General features: G+C 40.2%; 1 protein-coding gene across 2 annotated transcripts in view; it reads left to right on the plus strand.

Moving 5' to 3' along the window:
• SLIT3 (slit guidance ligand 3) overlaps nt 1-13,434 on the plus strand; it is a 524,200-nt gene that overhangs the window by 432,936 nt on the left and 77,830 nt on the right. For both annotated transcript variants that reach the window (XM_039701675.1, XM_039701676.1), the window contains 4 exons: nt 5,842-5,910; nt 6,989-7,060; nt 7,242-7,313; nt 12,601-12,672. In XM_039701675.1, the coding sequence (XP_039557609.1) occupies nt 5,842-5,910; nt 6,989-7,060; nt 7,242-7,313; nt 12,601-12,672 (285 nt within the window). The remainder of the gene's footprint in view (nt 1-5,841; nt 5,911-6,988; nt 7,061-7,241; nt 7,314-12,600; nt 12,673-13,434) is intronic.

A 13,434-nucleotide genomic window follows, 5' to 3' on the forward strand; every position in this document is an offset into this window, starting at 1 on the left:
TTTCCCAGCTTTTCTTTGAGAAAACCCCATCATCGTGGGCAAGCTTTCTTCCAGCTTCTTGGGAATTGGAAAATATTATGTTGTTTCTTGCAAATTCCTTCACTGTATATTCCTCCTCTGTATATTTACATACTGCCTACATTTTTTTCCCACTGTTTGCTTGCCCTGAAGAGAAACCTTGGTTTTTTTGAACAGATTCAGTTTTCTGCTCCAGATGTTCAGAAGTAAAATGTTCATGCAATGAGCTAGTTTGGAACTCAGCCTTGCTGCTGCTTAGTGTTTTAGGCTTTCCTTTAATTCTGTTTTTCTCCCTAAATCTGTTTGAACTTAGTTTCCCATGCTCTTTCTCCTTTTATGTATTACCTCAGTGTGTGAACACTAGATTTTTTCCCTTTATTCACAAAAGTATAGTCTATATCTAATAAAGTCTTATCTGACAGCATCCAGCTGCTTTTATGGACCTACAGCAAATAACATTTTGCACTGGGGAAAAACATTGGAGGCAATTATGTGGACGGTGTGCACAAGCTGTAACATAATGAGCATGGTGTGTTTTAGAATAAATATGTACCAATCATGTAATCTCTAGACTCCAAATATTGTCATGACACTGGGCTATAGGATAGCACTGGTGGGATTGTTAGAAAAACCTGAATTCATACATCACTGTTAGTGATTATTTTTCCTTCCATTTATATCAATGCAGGCTAATATTTGCATTACTTTTGCCATTTCTCTTTCTCTCCTCACAAACCTTCTCTCTCCCATTTCTGTTCCTTGTTCTGCCTGGTGGGTTCATGTATTTGACACATCAGTTGTCATATTTACTTGGATTTACCACCAATCCCAACCCTTTTTTTGCAGTTTCCAAGGCACTTGTGATTTCCTTTGACTTGTGACTAAAAACAGTGGCTTGTACCTGTGCTGTGCTACAAATATGCCCACAGCAGTTTTGATAGCTGTGGAATATTGTAACAGTTTAGCACCATTTTTCAGTTTGCCAGTCTTGCTGCTGATCAAAGGGAAACTCTGGAGTGAGATATTTGATGAAAATCATCTGCTTGAGAATGCAAATGCTCTTGCTTGTCTGGCAATTCCCACTGTTTTACACAATGACCCCCAGCACAGGCATCAGGGGATTTTCCTTCAATAATAAAGAAGAGAAACAATTAGGTTTCTGTGGTCCTGCTCATTTTCTGCAGAGGGGGATTCTCCCATTGAGAGACGGGAGAGTTCTGGACAGGATATTTTAGTTACAGATGAAAAAAGGAATTAATCTGCATCTCAAACTTGATAGTTTAGAAAAAGTATATAATATCAATAGTAAATAATGTGTTCAGTGGCTGGTAAAGTTTGGGTACATATCAGAAAGATGACATTAGCACTAGCAGAGACTAAATTTTAACTTTCTCTCTAACACAGACATGTTTGTGTCAGACGTGGAGGTTGTGCTCTGATGTACAAATACAGCAAAACCCACAGTCCAAATTTGCCAAAGCTTATGTAAGATCTATATTTGAACCTAGATGCACACTTATTTTTTGTTTCCTCTCAAGAAACTGTAATTGAAGCTCTTAAAATTCTTGTTTGTGGATGTTTCATCTTTCCCAGTCCAATTATTTTCTGGACCACCATCTTTAGGAAATGAAATTTGACTCAAAATGTTATGATAGTGGGTATGGATATTAATCATTTTGGAGTACAACTTAATTTTAGAGCCACATAAAATTGCCAAGATTCTTGGTTTTTGTAATGTAACATTCTTTGTGGAATATTGAAAGGAAAGGTTTTGTGCCTTTTCAATTACTGCATGAAAACTGATTTCTCTCTCCAGTTTCTCCTCTTAGCATGGATTGCCACTATTTTGTTTTATGGCTGAATAGGCATCTCAGTTCAAAAAGGATTCCAAGTGATTGAAATTGTTACACGATGCTCTGGCACCTTGGGCTGCTTATATCACCTCCAATCCAAGTGGTTTCAGTACAAAAATAGACAAGTTGGAAAAAGAGCAGCTGTCACCTTTTATGCACAGTTTTTAATTTTTTGTGTGCAATGTTGGTGTGTGTGGAAGATGCTGGATGAGCCCTGGGGCTGCTGCAGGCCCTGTCCCACAGTGCCAGCCCCCCTGGCCATGCTCTAGAAGAAACCTTGCCAGGTCAGAAGGTGGTGGCTTTCTTTGAGAGCTGAGCATGTATTTTGGGATTTTCTGGTTTGGTTTTTTTTCAATTTTTGCTCTGGCAAAAATTGAAACTTGGTTACAAGTCATTATTGAGACGAGGATTCACAGGGTAAAGAAAACACCAAAAGCCTCCAATCTGGTATTTGAACAGAGCCTAGAGACCTTAGGAAGCAAATGAGGTTGTTTGGGATAGCAGTCAGTGTCTATTTTAAGGCAACTGACACACAGTCTTGACTCTGTGTATTAATAACTTGATTCCCAGAATTAAAATTAGACGTGTATTTTTCTTCATTCATACCAGAATTTCTTTGCATACCAAGCTCCATGGACATCATATTCCTTTGGCTAAAAACTGGAAAGAATTAAAAATTTAATCTTCCTTCCACAATGACTCTTTTATGGCTATTTTGAGGGGTTTTTTGGCAGAGCGTCTGGAGCTTCATCTCTGTTTTTTTATTTATATAGATGTCTTCATAAATACACAAAGTTTTGTGTCTCTGCCCATTTGCCCTCAGGAATAATTCTTTTATGCACTTTGTCCAGCTTCCAGCCCCCTTGCAGCCCCCTCCATCCTGCTGAGCCCAAGGTGGAGAGGGGGTGCCCTGCACCCCCAGCTCTGACAGAGGCACCTCCCCTGCTGCAGTTGTTTCCCTCAAATCCTGCATCCCAGATCCTCCTGATACTTGGCAAGCTCTTATGCCCTAAAAGCCTTGGTTATTTCAAATTCTCTGCACTTAAATGTGCTTTCAGAATGAATGCCTTCAGCTCAGAAAATGCTGCCATGCTTTGGATAATGGGGTGAGAGGTTTAACAGTGGTGAATTGTTCTTGTGGATGCATGAACAGTGTGTTATCAGTACTTTTTCAGAGTTAAATTGTGTTTATTCAGAAACTGTACCACTGGTATGAGTATTGCAGTTTTCTGCTAGCACATTTATATAATCATCAAATTGCTGCAGAGCAAGTCCAGAGCTATTCCAAGCAGATCTTCTGTAGGAGTTTAACTCCAGGGGTCTGCATGTCTGGGTTAGTCTGAGTCATGAAGCACTGAATTAAAATGTGCACCCTTGACTTTGGATTGCCCCAGCAAGCAGATGAGGAGGAAAAAAAACTTTGGCTCACTACCATGAGTTTGTTTAAATTGCAGGCTGTTTCATATTGAGATCAACAAAAGAATATCCTGAAAATATGTTCCTGAAGAATTCAACATATTGCAAGAGTCTCCTTTCCTAAAGGAAAATCATATATAACTTCCAAATACATAATACATGACCTGCTTTTGATTTCCTTTAGAAATCCTTAGAATTTTACATTTGGAATAAAAACTAGAACCTTAACCTGCCCTCTTGCATGGGTTTGAGATTTGTGGTTTTCTGGGATGAAGGGGAAGGCACAGACTCCCAGCATCCTTCTGCATCCAGAGCAGACCATGACTGGGGGAAAGAAACGTGGTTTACCCTGTTAGAAATGTGACATGCATGTCTAAATACTGAGAATCTCCTACATAGCAATTTAGAGTGGGAAATTACTAAGGAACTCCATTTTCACAATAATTTATAACAGATTCAGCTAAAATTAAGCAAGTGGCTTTCCACCTGCCCAGTGTGGATATCCATGGGAGGTGTAAGTGTGGCACAACCAACCTGTCCTCTGGCCAGTGAGACTGTCCCTGCTGTGCTGGCTGTGCAACTCTCTCACTCAGACATCATTGGTAGGGGAGAGATTAATTAGTTCAGTAGGGTTTTTTTAATTGAGAAAGTAATTTCTTTTGGTTATAAGGTCAGAAGCTGTTATTCCCACATTGTCCAGCCTAACCCTGGTGAGGAGTGAGGTGAGCTCCGGTGCTCAGGGTAACTCTGCCAGGATGGGATCCTGTGCACAGGCAGAAGGGATAACTGTGAGCCTGGCTGGAGCAGTTCAGTTGGAGTTCAGTACAAAAGGAGATTTGAAGCAGCAGGAGAGGTCATTAAGCTGAAACAAAACGGGGGGCGGGGGGCAATAATGCCAGCTATAAAATATACTATGTAAGAAATTCTGTTGTTTTTTATAGATGTTGTTTTTTGAATGATGTAAAAATAAAATTTGTGGGAAAATATTCTTGGATTTAGTTTACACAAGTATCTCTGTGCTGTTACAGTTAATGTAGAAAGGGAATGTAGAGCACAAGGATAATCTATTATTATTGCTGTTTGCTATAGTAAGTGCAGAATAAGGAGGCCTGTTGCCAAAGACAAGGAAATTGTATGTGTGGAATAAAAATTCTTAACATGATTATCAGATTCTGTTTTCAGCAGCAGAGGCAGCACATTAAGTGTTCTGGTGGCTGTGGGCTGCATTTCCTGGCTACACTTGATTATGTTTCAAAACATTCCATATCAATTGCATTGCCCCATGTCTACCTCAGAAATATCCCTGCAGCATCATGTAAGGAACGGAAATATAATTTTCTCTTTCATCCCACCTATGGAGGGAGGAATGCATTTCTCCTCCACTGAGCTCTCTGAGAAGGGTGGGTTGGTTTCCCAATCAGATGTTGATTCTGGAAAATGTCTGGAGAAACAGCTTGACAGTGCCATGGTACCACAGTACCACAGTAGTCACTTTCCACTGAAGCCTTATTACTTTGGTATCTTCTAGGGGTGCCTAAAAAACAAGGTTAAGGAAAAAAACCTCCAGCTCTGTCTCTATTTTATTGTGATAAACAGAGAAATGCCCACATCCCATTGCTGCCACAGTCAGCTGTGCAGACTGGAGTACCCACGCTCTCTTCTAGGCAAGCTTTTTAAAAGTATTGTGTTTTTTCAGGGGATTTTGCTGGGTAGCTCACTGATCATGTTTCTTAAGTGGAGAAAAACTGCAAAATGGAGGCTCTGTTTGCCTCTATGAGGATTTAGGATTATCCCCAAAGGCCCTACCATGCCTGTGTCTGTGTAGAAATAGGTTCAGTGGTGTCTTAAACAAATTCCACACTGGAAATACAAGATATGTTATTAAATATATTTAGTGCATGTAGGAGGAACTTCTGTTACAAGAGAGCTTAGTCTTTGGTCTTTAATTTATACAAGTTTTCCTCCTGTACCAGCATGCTGTGAAAAGGAGAGGTAAGGAGGGTATATTGCTGTGGTTGATCAAACCATAGCCATAGGTGCCATCAAACTTATGGATGTTTGTGTTGATGCTGAAAAAAGTGGGACCTTTTGCAGCACACAGATCTGGGAGTGCAGCTCCTCTTCCCTTTCTGGCTGAACAAGGAAGTTCCATGCCCAGACAAAGCCTCCCTGGCAGGGTCAGGGAGCAGTCAGCACTGTTGGAGAGACTTGGGAAAGGTAACTCCAAGTTCAGGGCACAAGCCGTGCAATTTTTCTCCTCTTCTTCAGCTGCTGTCACAGAAGAACCAAATGGTCATTCCTGTTTGCTGTAGGCCAGAGATCATTTATGCACTTCCAAGTTTTAAAACAAATAAAGTAAATCAATAAGCTGCTGTCGTGCTTTGCATGTGGGGTAATTAATTTATAAAGTAAAAGCTGTTAGAGTTTCAAAGCAATGAATCAAAGATAATTTCATTAGTGACTGACTTTATATTGTCCTCATTCATGGTGCAGATTGAGTGACGTGAGTTCTCCTTAATGTGTTTGTGTAATTGTCAAATCTGACTTTTTTCAGATACTTGGAAGGAAACCATCTGCCTGCTGTGCCGAAGGGGCTCTCTGCCTTCAGACACCTGACCCTGATGTAAGAAACACGTGGTTTCAATGTCAGGGAAATTGCATGACTCTTTCTGCACTGTGCTGTTGGTGGAACATAAATAATTGGTATTTGGAGTGAGGGGGGGCAGGGGGAAACCAACACCAAACCCCAAAACCTTCTGTAATTTGAATTTGGAAAGAATTTCACAGTGGACACTGCTGCCAATAAATGCTCATGAAGAGTGAGGTGCCTGAGAAGCTCCTTGCTCTGCAGGACCCTGAGAGGACAAAACTCTCACACAGGCTGCTGCAGTTTCACTTGGCAGATTTATCTGTAAAGGTCATTAGCAGAGGAGACACATTAATTTGCACTAGATGAGGCAGTATTTATAATGCTAAAGCAATGACAATTTGCATAGCTGTTTCTTCTGTGAACAGTCATGCAGATAGAGACACAGCTAGACTTTGTTCTGTAATTTGCTCCCTGAAATACACAGGAGTGAAATTCCCTGTCTGAACTATTTATCAGGAATTTTCAAAGGCAGTTGGAATCATCTGTGCAGATACTCCAGTCCAATGGGCTGGGCAACCTCACACAAAAACAACATGAATGAAAAACTGGAATCCTTTGTTTTAAGAGTGTTTTTTATTTAGAATCATCTCTAATTTTTCTTTTCAAAGGAGATTAATAGCAAAACAAAATGTTCTGGTTGAGTCTAGAAGACTTTTTAAAATGCAAAATGGAATTTTGTTCTAGTAGCTGTCAGTATCATAAGCATATGGAAGTGGGGTGCCTGGAATACATTGCAAAGCAAGTTGGAACTGTAAATATTCAGCAGTATTTCTATCATTTATTCATTTGTTCTTTTTATTGAATGCTGTATGCTGGAAATATGCCTTAATGTTTCTCAGTCTGAGGTTTTTTTAGGGGAGTCTGATATGCTTTTCCTTTAGAGCTCATTCAGAGTTGGTCAGAAAATACGCCAGTTGATAATACGTAACTTTTCAATTGCTTCCAAGCATTTTGCTGTGCAGATATTATGTATATATTTTTATATATTTTCAAAGAGGCATTTTTCTTAATTCGTACATGTAAATGATATTTTCTCTGTGTGTTTCTTCAGTGATTTGAGCAACAACAGCATCAGTGTCTTGGCCAATTACACCTTCAGCAACATGACTCAGTTATCGACGCTGTGAGTAGCCCAAAGTTTTGATAACAGCTTTAATTGCTTTTCCAACACCATCTAAGCTGCTGAGCAATTAGTGTATCTCTTGTTGCTTAAGCATGTGGCTTTCCATGCCTATCTGTGGCTGAACTAGCAGTGAAATAACCGAAGCCAGCCCAGAGTTGTGACTCTGCTCTCCCCTCTGCAGCATCCTGAGTTACAACCGGCTCCGGTGCATCCCCGTGCACGCCTTCAACGGGCTCCGCTCCCTGCGAGTGCTGTAAGTGCAACCCCTCCCGTGCAGCTGGGGGCAGGGAGGGTGCAGTGGGCAGGTGGCCATCAATTTTCACATCGTTGTGTCACTGTATGTGTGCTCTGGGGCAGTTTGTCCCGTAGAGGCCAGAGCAGGTGAGTGCTAAAGACATGATTACATATTTGCAGGAGGAGCACAAATTCATTTGAATTTCCCTCAGGGTTTACATCATGGAGGCTTTCTCTGAAAGCTCTTGTGCAGGAACTGTCATGAAAACAGGTCTCAAAAAAACTTCACAGAATCTGTTTCTGCTGCCTGAACAATTGTTTGGGTGCTCCTCAAGAAAAGACTTTTCTCTTATTCTGTATGCATTTGGTCATAGAGTGTGAGTTTCCATTGGATGCTTCAGCAAAAGTGTCTTTATGGAAAACTTCTGTGCATTTTCAGAATATTTTCCATTGATTCAGATGTACACAGGGAAGCTAGAGTGTGGTCTGAAGGGAAGTTAGAAGCCCCCACACTAAATCAGTGAATAAACCAGGCCAGTGGCTGGGCACCAGTTATGTTGAGATGCCTGTCTCAAATGTCTTTAAGTTGTGAATAAGATTACACCTCATATTGACTGGGGACCTGCTCAGAGATATCCATGTGTGGTTTATTTCTTGGGAGGTCCTTTTCTGCACTCCTCCTTTCTTTCCAGTGTAGCTGCTTTCAGCAGCTTTCTGGATTAAACCATTTGTTTACAATCTCTTGTGAAAGTCATCCTTACATTGTCTCAGAGTGTGGGCTGCGGGCCTGTTCCTCACAGCAAGAGCCTCCTCCCAGCTCTCCTCAGGCATCTGCAGGACTGGCTCCTGCTCCTCTCATATTCACTGCCTCTTGCCATCAGAAACAAACCTGGCTTGGTTTTGTGGACACCTGGCCCCAGGTGCAGCTGTCAGGAAGGTGCAGAAGGCACCTTCCCATGGCCCAGAGACACGAGTGGGTCACCAAGACTTGCACAGTAGCCAAAGGGGATAAATTAAATAGCTTGTCTGTGGTGAGTTTGTTCAGTGTGCCAAAGGAGAAAGAGCTCTGAACACTCAGGATACAGGAGCTGATGATTGTCCTGAGTGCTTTGAAATTCACATTGATGTTTTCCATTAAAAAAAAAATAGGTGATGTTCAGGTGCAGAAGTTTATGTTAATTTAAAGAGCAGTGTTTGTTGTGTATCGGTTCTATAAATGTGGAATCAAAGTGTCAACACGGGCAGTGCTGGGACTGTGGAAGCAATAAAGCAGAGCTGCTTGGCTGAGTCCTTTCACTGTGGTTTCAGTGGTAAAACAGATATCTCAGTTTCAGCCTCCCAAATTACAAGACAGCTTTGGATTCCCACTTTTCATTAGTAAAAACAAGAAAGATACGTGATTTGGATTTGCTGTTTTAAGTTTGGCTTGGGATCCTGATTTCTAGCACACTGGGATGGTCACATTTGAGCTGTTACATGAATCCTGAAATTCAGCCACAGATTAATATATTCTGTTTCATGGCCAAATAAATTATTCCATATGGAGCTGTCTTCTGGCCTGCTCCTGATATGCAAGCTAGCTTGATTAAAGCTGGTGTGGGGCTCTCTACCCTGCATTACAGTGTAGATAAACCATGCCTCCCTCTTTCCAATAGCCACAATTTGTCTTTTCACTTCTGTTCTTGCAGGCCACATATGGGTAGAAACAGAGGGCAGTATTTTAATGACAACTGTTGTTTTTTGGCTTTTTAAAATGATCTGGTAATCAAAAAGTATCTTCTTCCTTCAAGGGAGAAACCCCCTTGCCTTGCACAGAGCAGTGAAATGGGAATCTCTGCCTCTTCTCCCTGCATTTGGAAGCCTCCAGATTGATTTGATTTATTATGGCCCACAAAACTCTGGTATCAGCTGCAACTTTTGCCACATGTCATCACTGCTGCTACTAAAAATCAATTCTCCAAAGAGAAAGTGGTTTCCAAGAGACAATAGGAAATCTGTTACTGTCAGTTTTTTATTATCCATGCTCTCAGGGGAACTTAAAAGAGAAAACATCAGCAAAACAATTTTCACCTTTTTTTAAAATAAAAACAATATAGGGATCTTATTACTTTTGGCTGTGCATGCCTTTGGAGGTAGCAGACCCTTCTCATTAAGGTTTTCCAAATTCTTTTGTTTTCTGTATTTTTTTGCCTCTGTAGTAAATACAGTAAAAAAGTGCTTTGAAAATCAGAATAATCATAGCTGTATGATGCACTTGGTCTTGGACAAATATTTCATTTTGAACTCCCTTTCTTAGATTTTTCAGCACAAGCCCAAGTGAGAAAACTGCAGAGTCAACATGTTTATGTTTAAGCCTTAATATCTATCAGTGTTTACACAATCAGGTCTTTAATCTCTGCCTTCACATGGTTTAACCATAACAGCAGCCAAAGGGTACAGGGGAGCACAGGACATAAAGTCTGGAGAATTTTTTTAATAAGCAGAAGTAGGTTTTTGAGCCAAAGCTTTTACAGTGAAAAGTTGTGGATTTGTTTTTCAGTTAATTTGTCCAAAGCTATTCTTCTCAGAAACTAAATATAAACAGATTAAGGAAGCTGAGATTGAGACAAATTATAAGTATTAGAGCTCTCTGAATGACCTGAACAGATTATTTTAAAGATCATTTTGTAATCACGTTTTTATATGTGACTTAAGAGGCAAAATCCAAAAATCAAAATACTTTCTAAGGTCACTAAATAATTGTCCATGTTATAGTTAGGGGGAAAAGAGATAAAATGACCTACTGAATATTCTATTAACAGATACTGCAGTTTTACTGAAAACTGGTGGATATTTCCTGTAGCTCAAAGCTCAGGCAAACACTAATATGCATGATGATAAAGCTGTCACCAGTAATCTTTGGGCACAAAGTTTTTTCAATACACTTTCATTGTTGGGTGCTGCACTGATTTGACCTAACAGAAGCATCTGGCTGTTTTTTATGGGGTTTTTTTTTGTGTTTTGTTTTTGGGATTTTTTTTCCTTTCATCAGAGAATGATTCCTTGTATTTATGCAGTCAATTTGTAGAAGCTGTGCTGTTGTGAGCGTGGAGCAGTGGCACTGTGGCTTTCCCTGACATCGGAGCTGTGCTGGCTCCTGCAGGCTCTGGCACCCCTGGGGGCTCCCTGTGGGTGCTTGCCCCTGCTGGGATGTGGCTCTGAGAGCTCACATTTCTGCCTGCACAAAAACACATCCATCCCCCTTGTGCCTGCAGGAGCCCGGGGCCGTGGACAGGCAGGACGTGGGAAGGGTCCATAAAAGAAAAACAACCAGGAAACCCCAGCCCAAAAGGATACGTAGAATTCATTTCCTTCTCTGAAGACAAAAGAATAAATTAGTGAGATTCTGTGTTGAAAGAAGGTTTGATTTCAAGAATTCTCAAGTGTTCTGTTACTCTGTCCTCCAGAGGAGATCCACATCACCTTAAATCCATACCCCTGCTGTTTGCTGGAGTTCAAGAGGTTCCCTAGAAGTTGTGCTTTTGAGGGAGAATAGACACATCAGTGTGTGTTTTAACTGTCCTAATGTGAAAGGATTTATTTGACCATTTGCTTATAAGGAGATTTGGTATAAAAATGTGTTCCTGATGTTGATCCAAGAGGAAAGATTTTGTTGCACTGTTGAATTCTCTTGCCACTATTTATTATTATGAGTTTTAAGGGAGGTTTAGCATTTGTCATTTCATTTTATTTGCAGGAGTGATGATGTTGCTGACATGATTTTTTTATTAAAATGCAGGCATTTGCATCCATGAAACACCTCCGTGTTTGGGACATGTAATAAAGCAAATCCTTCTAAGGTTTTTATTTGATGGGTTCTTACAGATAAATGGCTATGTCATTCTTCAGCTTCTCTTGGATGTTTCCAATACACCTAGAAGAGAAAATGTACTCCTTCACAGGATAAATGGGACTGATTACAACCTGAAGATTAATATGTCTGTTTACAGAGAATTGTCTTGCAGTTTAAAAGATCAGCAATAACCTCATTGTGAGCAGCTGCTTATTTAAATGTGCTCATTTCATTGACCATTTTGATGACAAGTGGTTGACTAGGTCTCCTCACACCACCAGAATACTCCTTGTTTAATAGCTGTGGGTTTGTCTCACTCAGTTGGTCATTCTGTACAGAATTAGAGTGTGTTTTATCTGGAGTTACTGTGTGGGAGCTCATATCCTTCCTCTTCCTGTGCAGATTAATTTCTTGGAGATACACCCTTATATATGGCAAGTTATTATTAATAGTAAAAACCAAGGAAGGCTTAAAGGAAAATTTCAGAATCAGGATGTTGGAAGGGCATCATGTACATCCTGGTGCAGCTGAAAGTGGTGTTAAGGAAGAAAGGTTGCAAAAAACAGATGCTTTTTTTTTCACTTAAGGCTGTTGTTTGTTTCCATGGGTTGAGATTTGGATTGTTTTAAACCCAGTGTTTCAAAAATAGGTACACACACAAATAAAAACTGTGATTGCTGTATCAGCGAATCACCAGGTAAGTTAGAAAATAAATGACTTGAGGGCAAGAGCTGCTCCAAACCACACAGCGGCATTCTGTTTTCCACCCTCCTCTGCCATGTCTGGAGCACTGACAGGAATTCCCATTTATGCTTTCCTGTGTAACCCACGTACAAATGTATTTCTCAGAAAAGAGACAAAGTGGGTGCTTAAATTGTTCTGGAAACAGTGGAGAACCCTTCCACTCCTTTCAGGGGTCCTGAAAATACTGCTAAAAATTATAATTTCTTTGCACAGGGTGAATAATGTCCTAAAACAACTGATTTCAGGTGCTTTCCTTGGTAGCACAGAGAGGTGTTTTTTACTGTAAGAGTGGGAAAGTGTGGCTGTATTTACCCTCAGGGACCCTTGCTCTCTCTCCTAGGATCTCTCTGAAGTCAATACTTAATTTAACTTTCACAATTCTTATTTCCCCTGCTCTGTTTTTGCTGTGCCTCTGGCTAATGGGATTCTGTAAGAGAACACGGGGCTGGATGTGAGGGTCCACTTGTCATCAATACATTTTTAATGGCATAAATGGTATGTCACCTTTTTAATTTACAGCAGCACTCACCAACAGTTCTGATTGCATCATTGTTTTCAATGCCAACACCTAGAGGCAGAAGTGATAAAGCATGGAAGTTCATGAGTTGTGAAACTCACAGAAACTCTGAAAGAATCAAAATTAAATACCCTTTTTAAGCATCCATTCCTTCAGTTGCAGGGAGCAGACAAATAATGTGGTTTGATACCTTCCTGCTTCTCCCCCTTCTAGGACACTCCATGGAAATGATATTTCCAGTGTTCCTGAGGGATCTTTCAATGACCTGGTGTCCCTGTCCCATCTGTAAGTACTTCTGCCTGGCTGAATCTCTTGGATTGATGGTTTCAGATTTGTAAAATACCATATATTAGTAGGATTGTATAGCTTTTTTGGTTTTCCTGCTCACTTTTCATAATGTGCTCTGGATATTCATAGTGCATCTGTTCAAAGAAATAAAAATTGCTAGGACCTGTTGTTATTAGTTATAAAAATATTTTCTTAAGGAAAACCAAATGAGCAAGTGTGACAGTTTTCTCTGCTGTGGACTTTGTGTTTAAGGTTTTCTTTCAGCATTGTCAATGTGAAATGCAGAGCATATTATGGTTTAAGAGTGAGGCAGGAAACCTCCCACAAAGAGCAAATATTAAGCAAATGTGAATTCTTTGCTTAATAAGTGTCATATGTTTTGCATGCTGGAATGTTGTCATTATATGGACTTGTTGATGAATCACTACTACAGACATATATATTTAATCACATGGAAATTGGTCATTTCACAGCATTAATGCTTCATTCCATAGTTTGTAAAAATTATTAGGCATTTCAGCTTTTTGAGGAAATTACTGTTACACTGGTAGAGGGCCAGGAGACTCAAATGCAGTTTAGTCGATGAAAGAACAGACAAAAAGCTGCAATGGCTCCAAACTAAACTTGAGTGACTTTTTCACTGAGATAGTGTGTGATACTTCACACTATTAGATAATTGGTGTAGGAAAAGCAGTTTTGTGCAGCAGGTTTCTTGATTACTGTCCTCAGTTGATCAGAGGGCTGAGCATGTGTTGGTCC

The sequence above is a fragment of the Passer montanus genome, unplaced genomic scaffold (assembly GCF_014805655.1).
Source record: "Passer montanus isolate IOZ18808 unplaced genomic scaffold, ASM1480565v1 scaffold15, whole genome shotgun sequence".
NCBI lineage: Eukaryota > Metazoa > Chordata > Aves > Passeriformes > Passeridae > Passer > Passer montanus.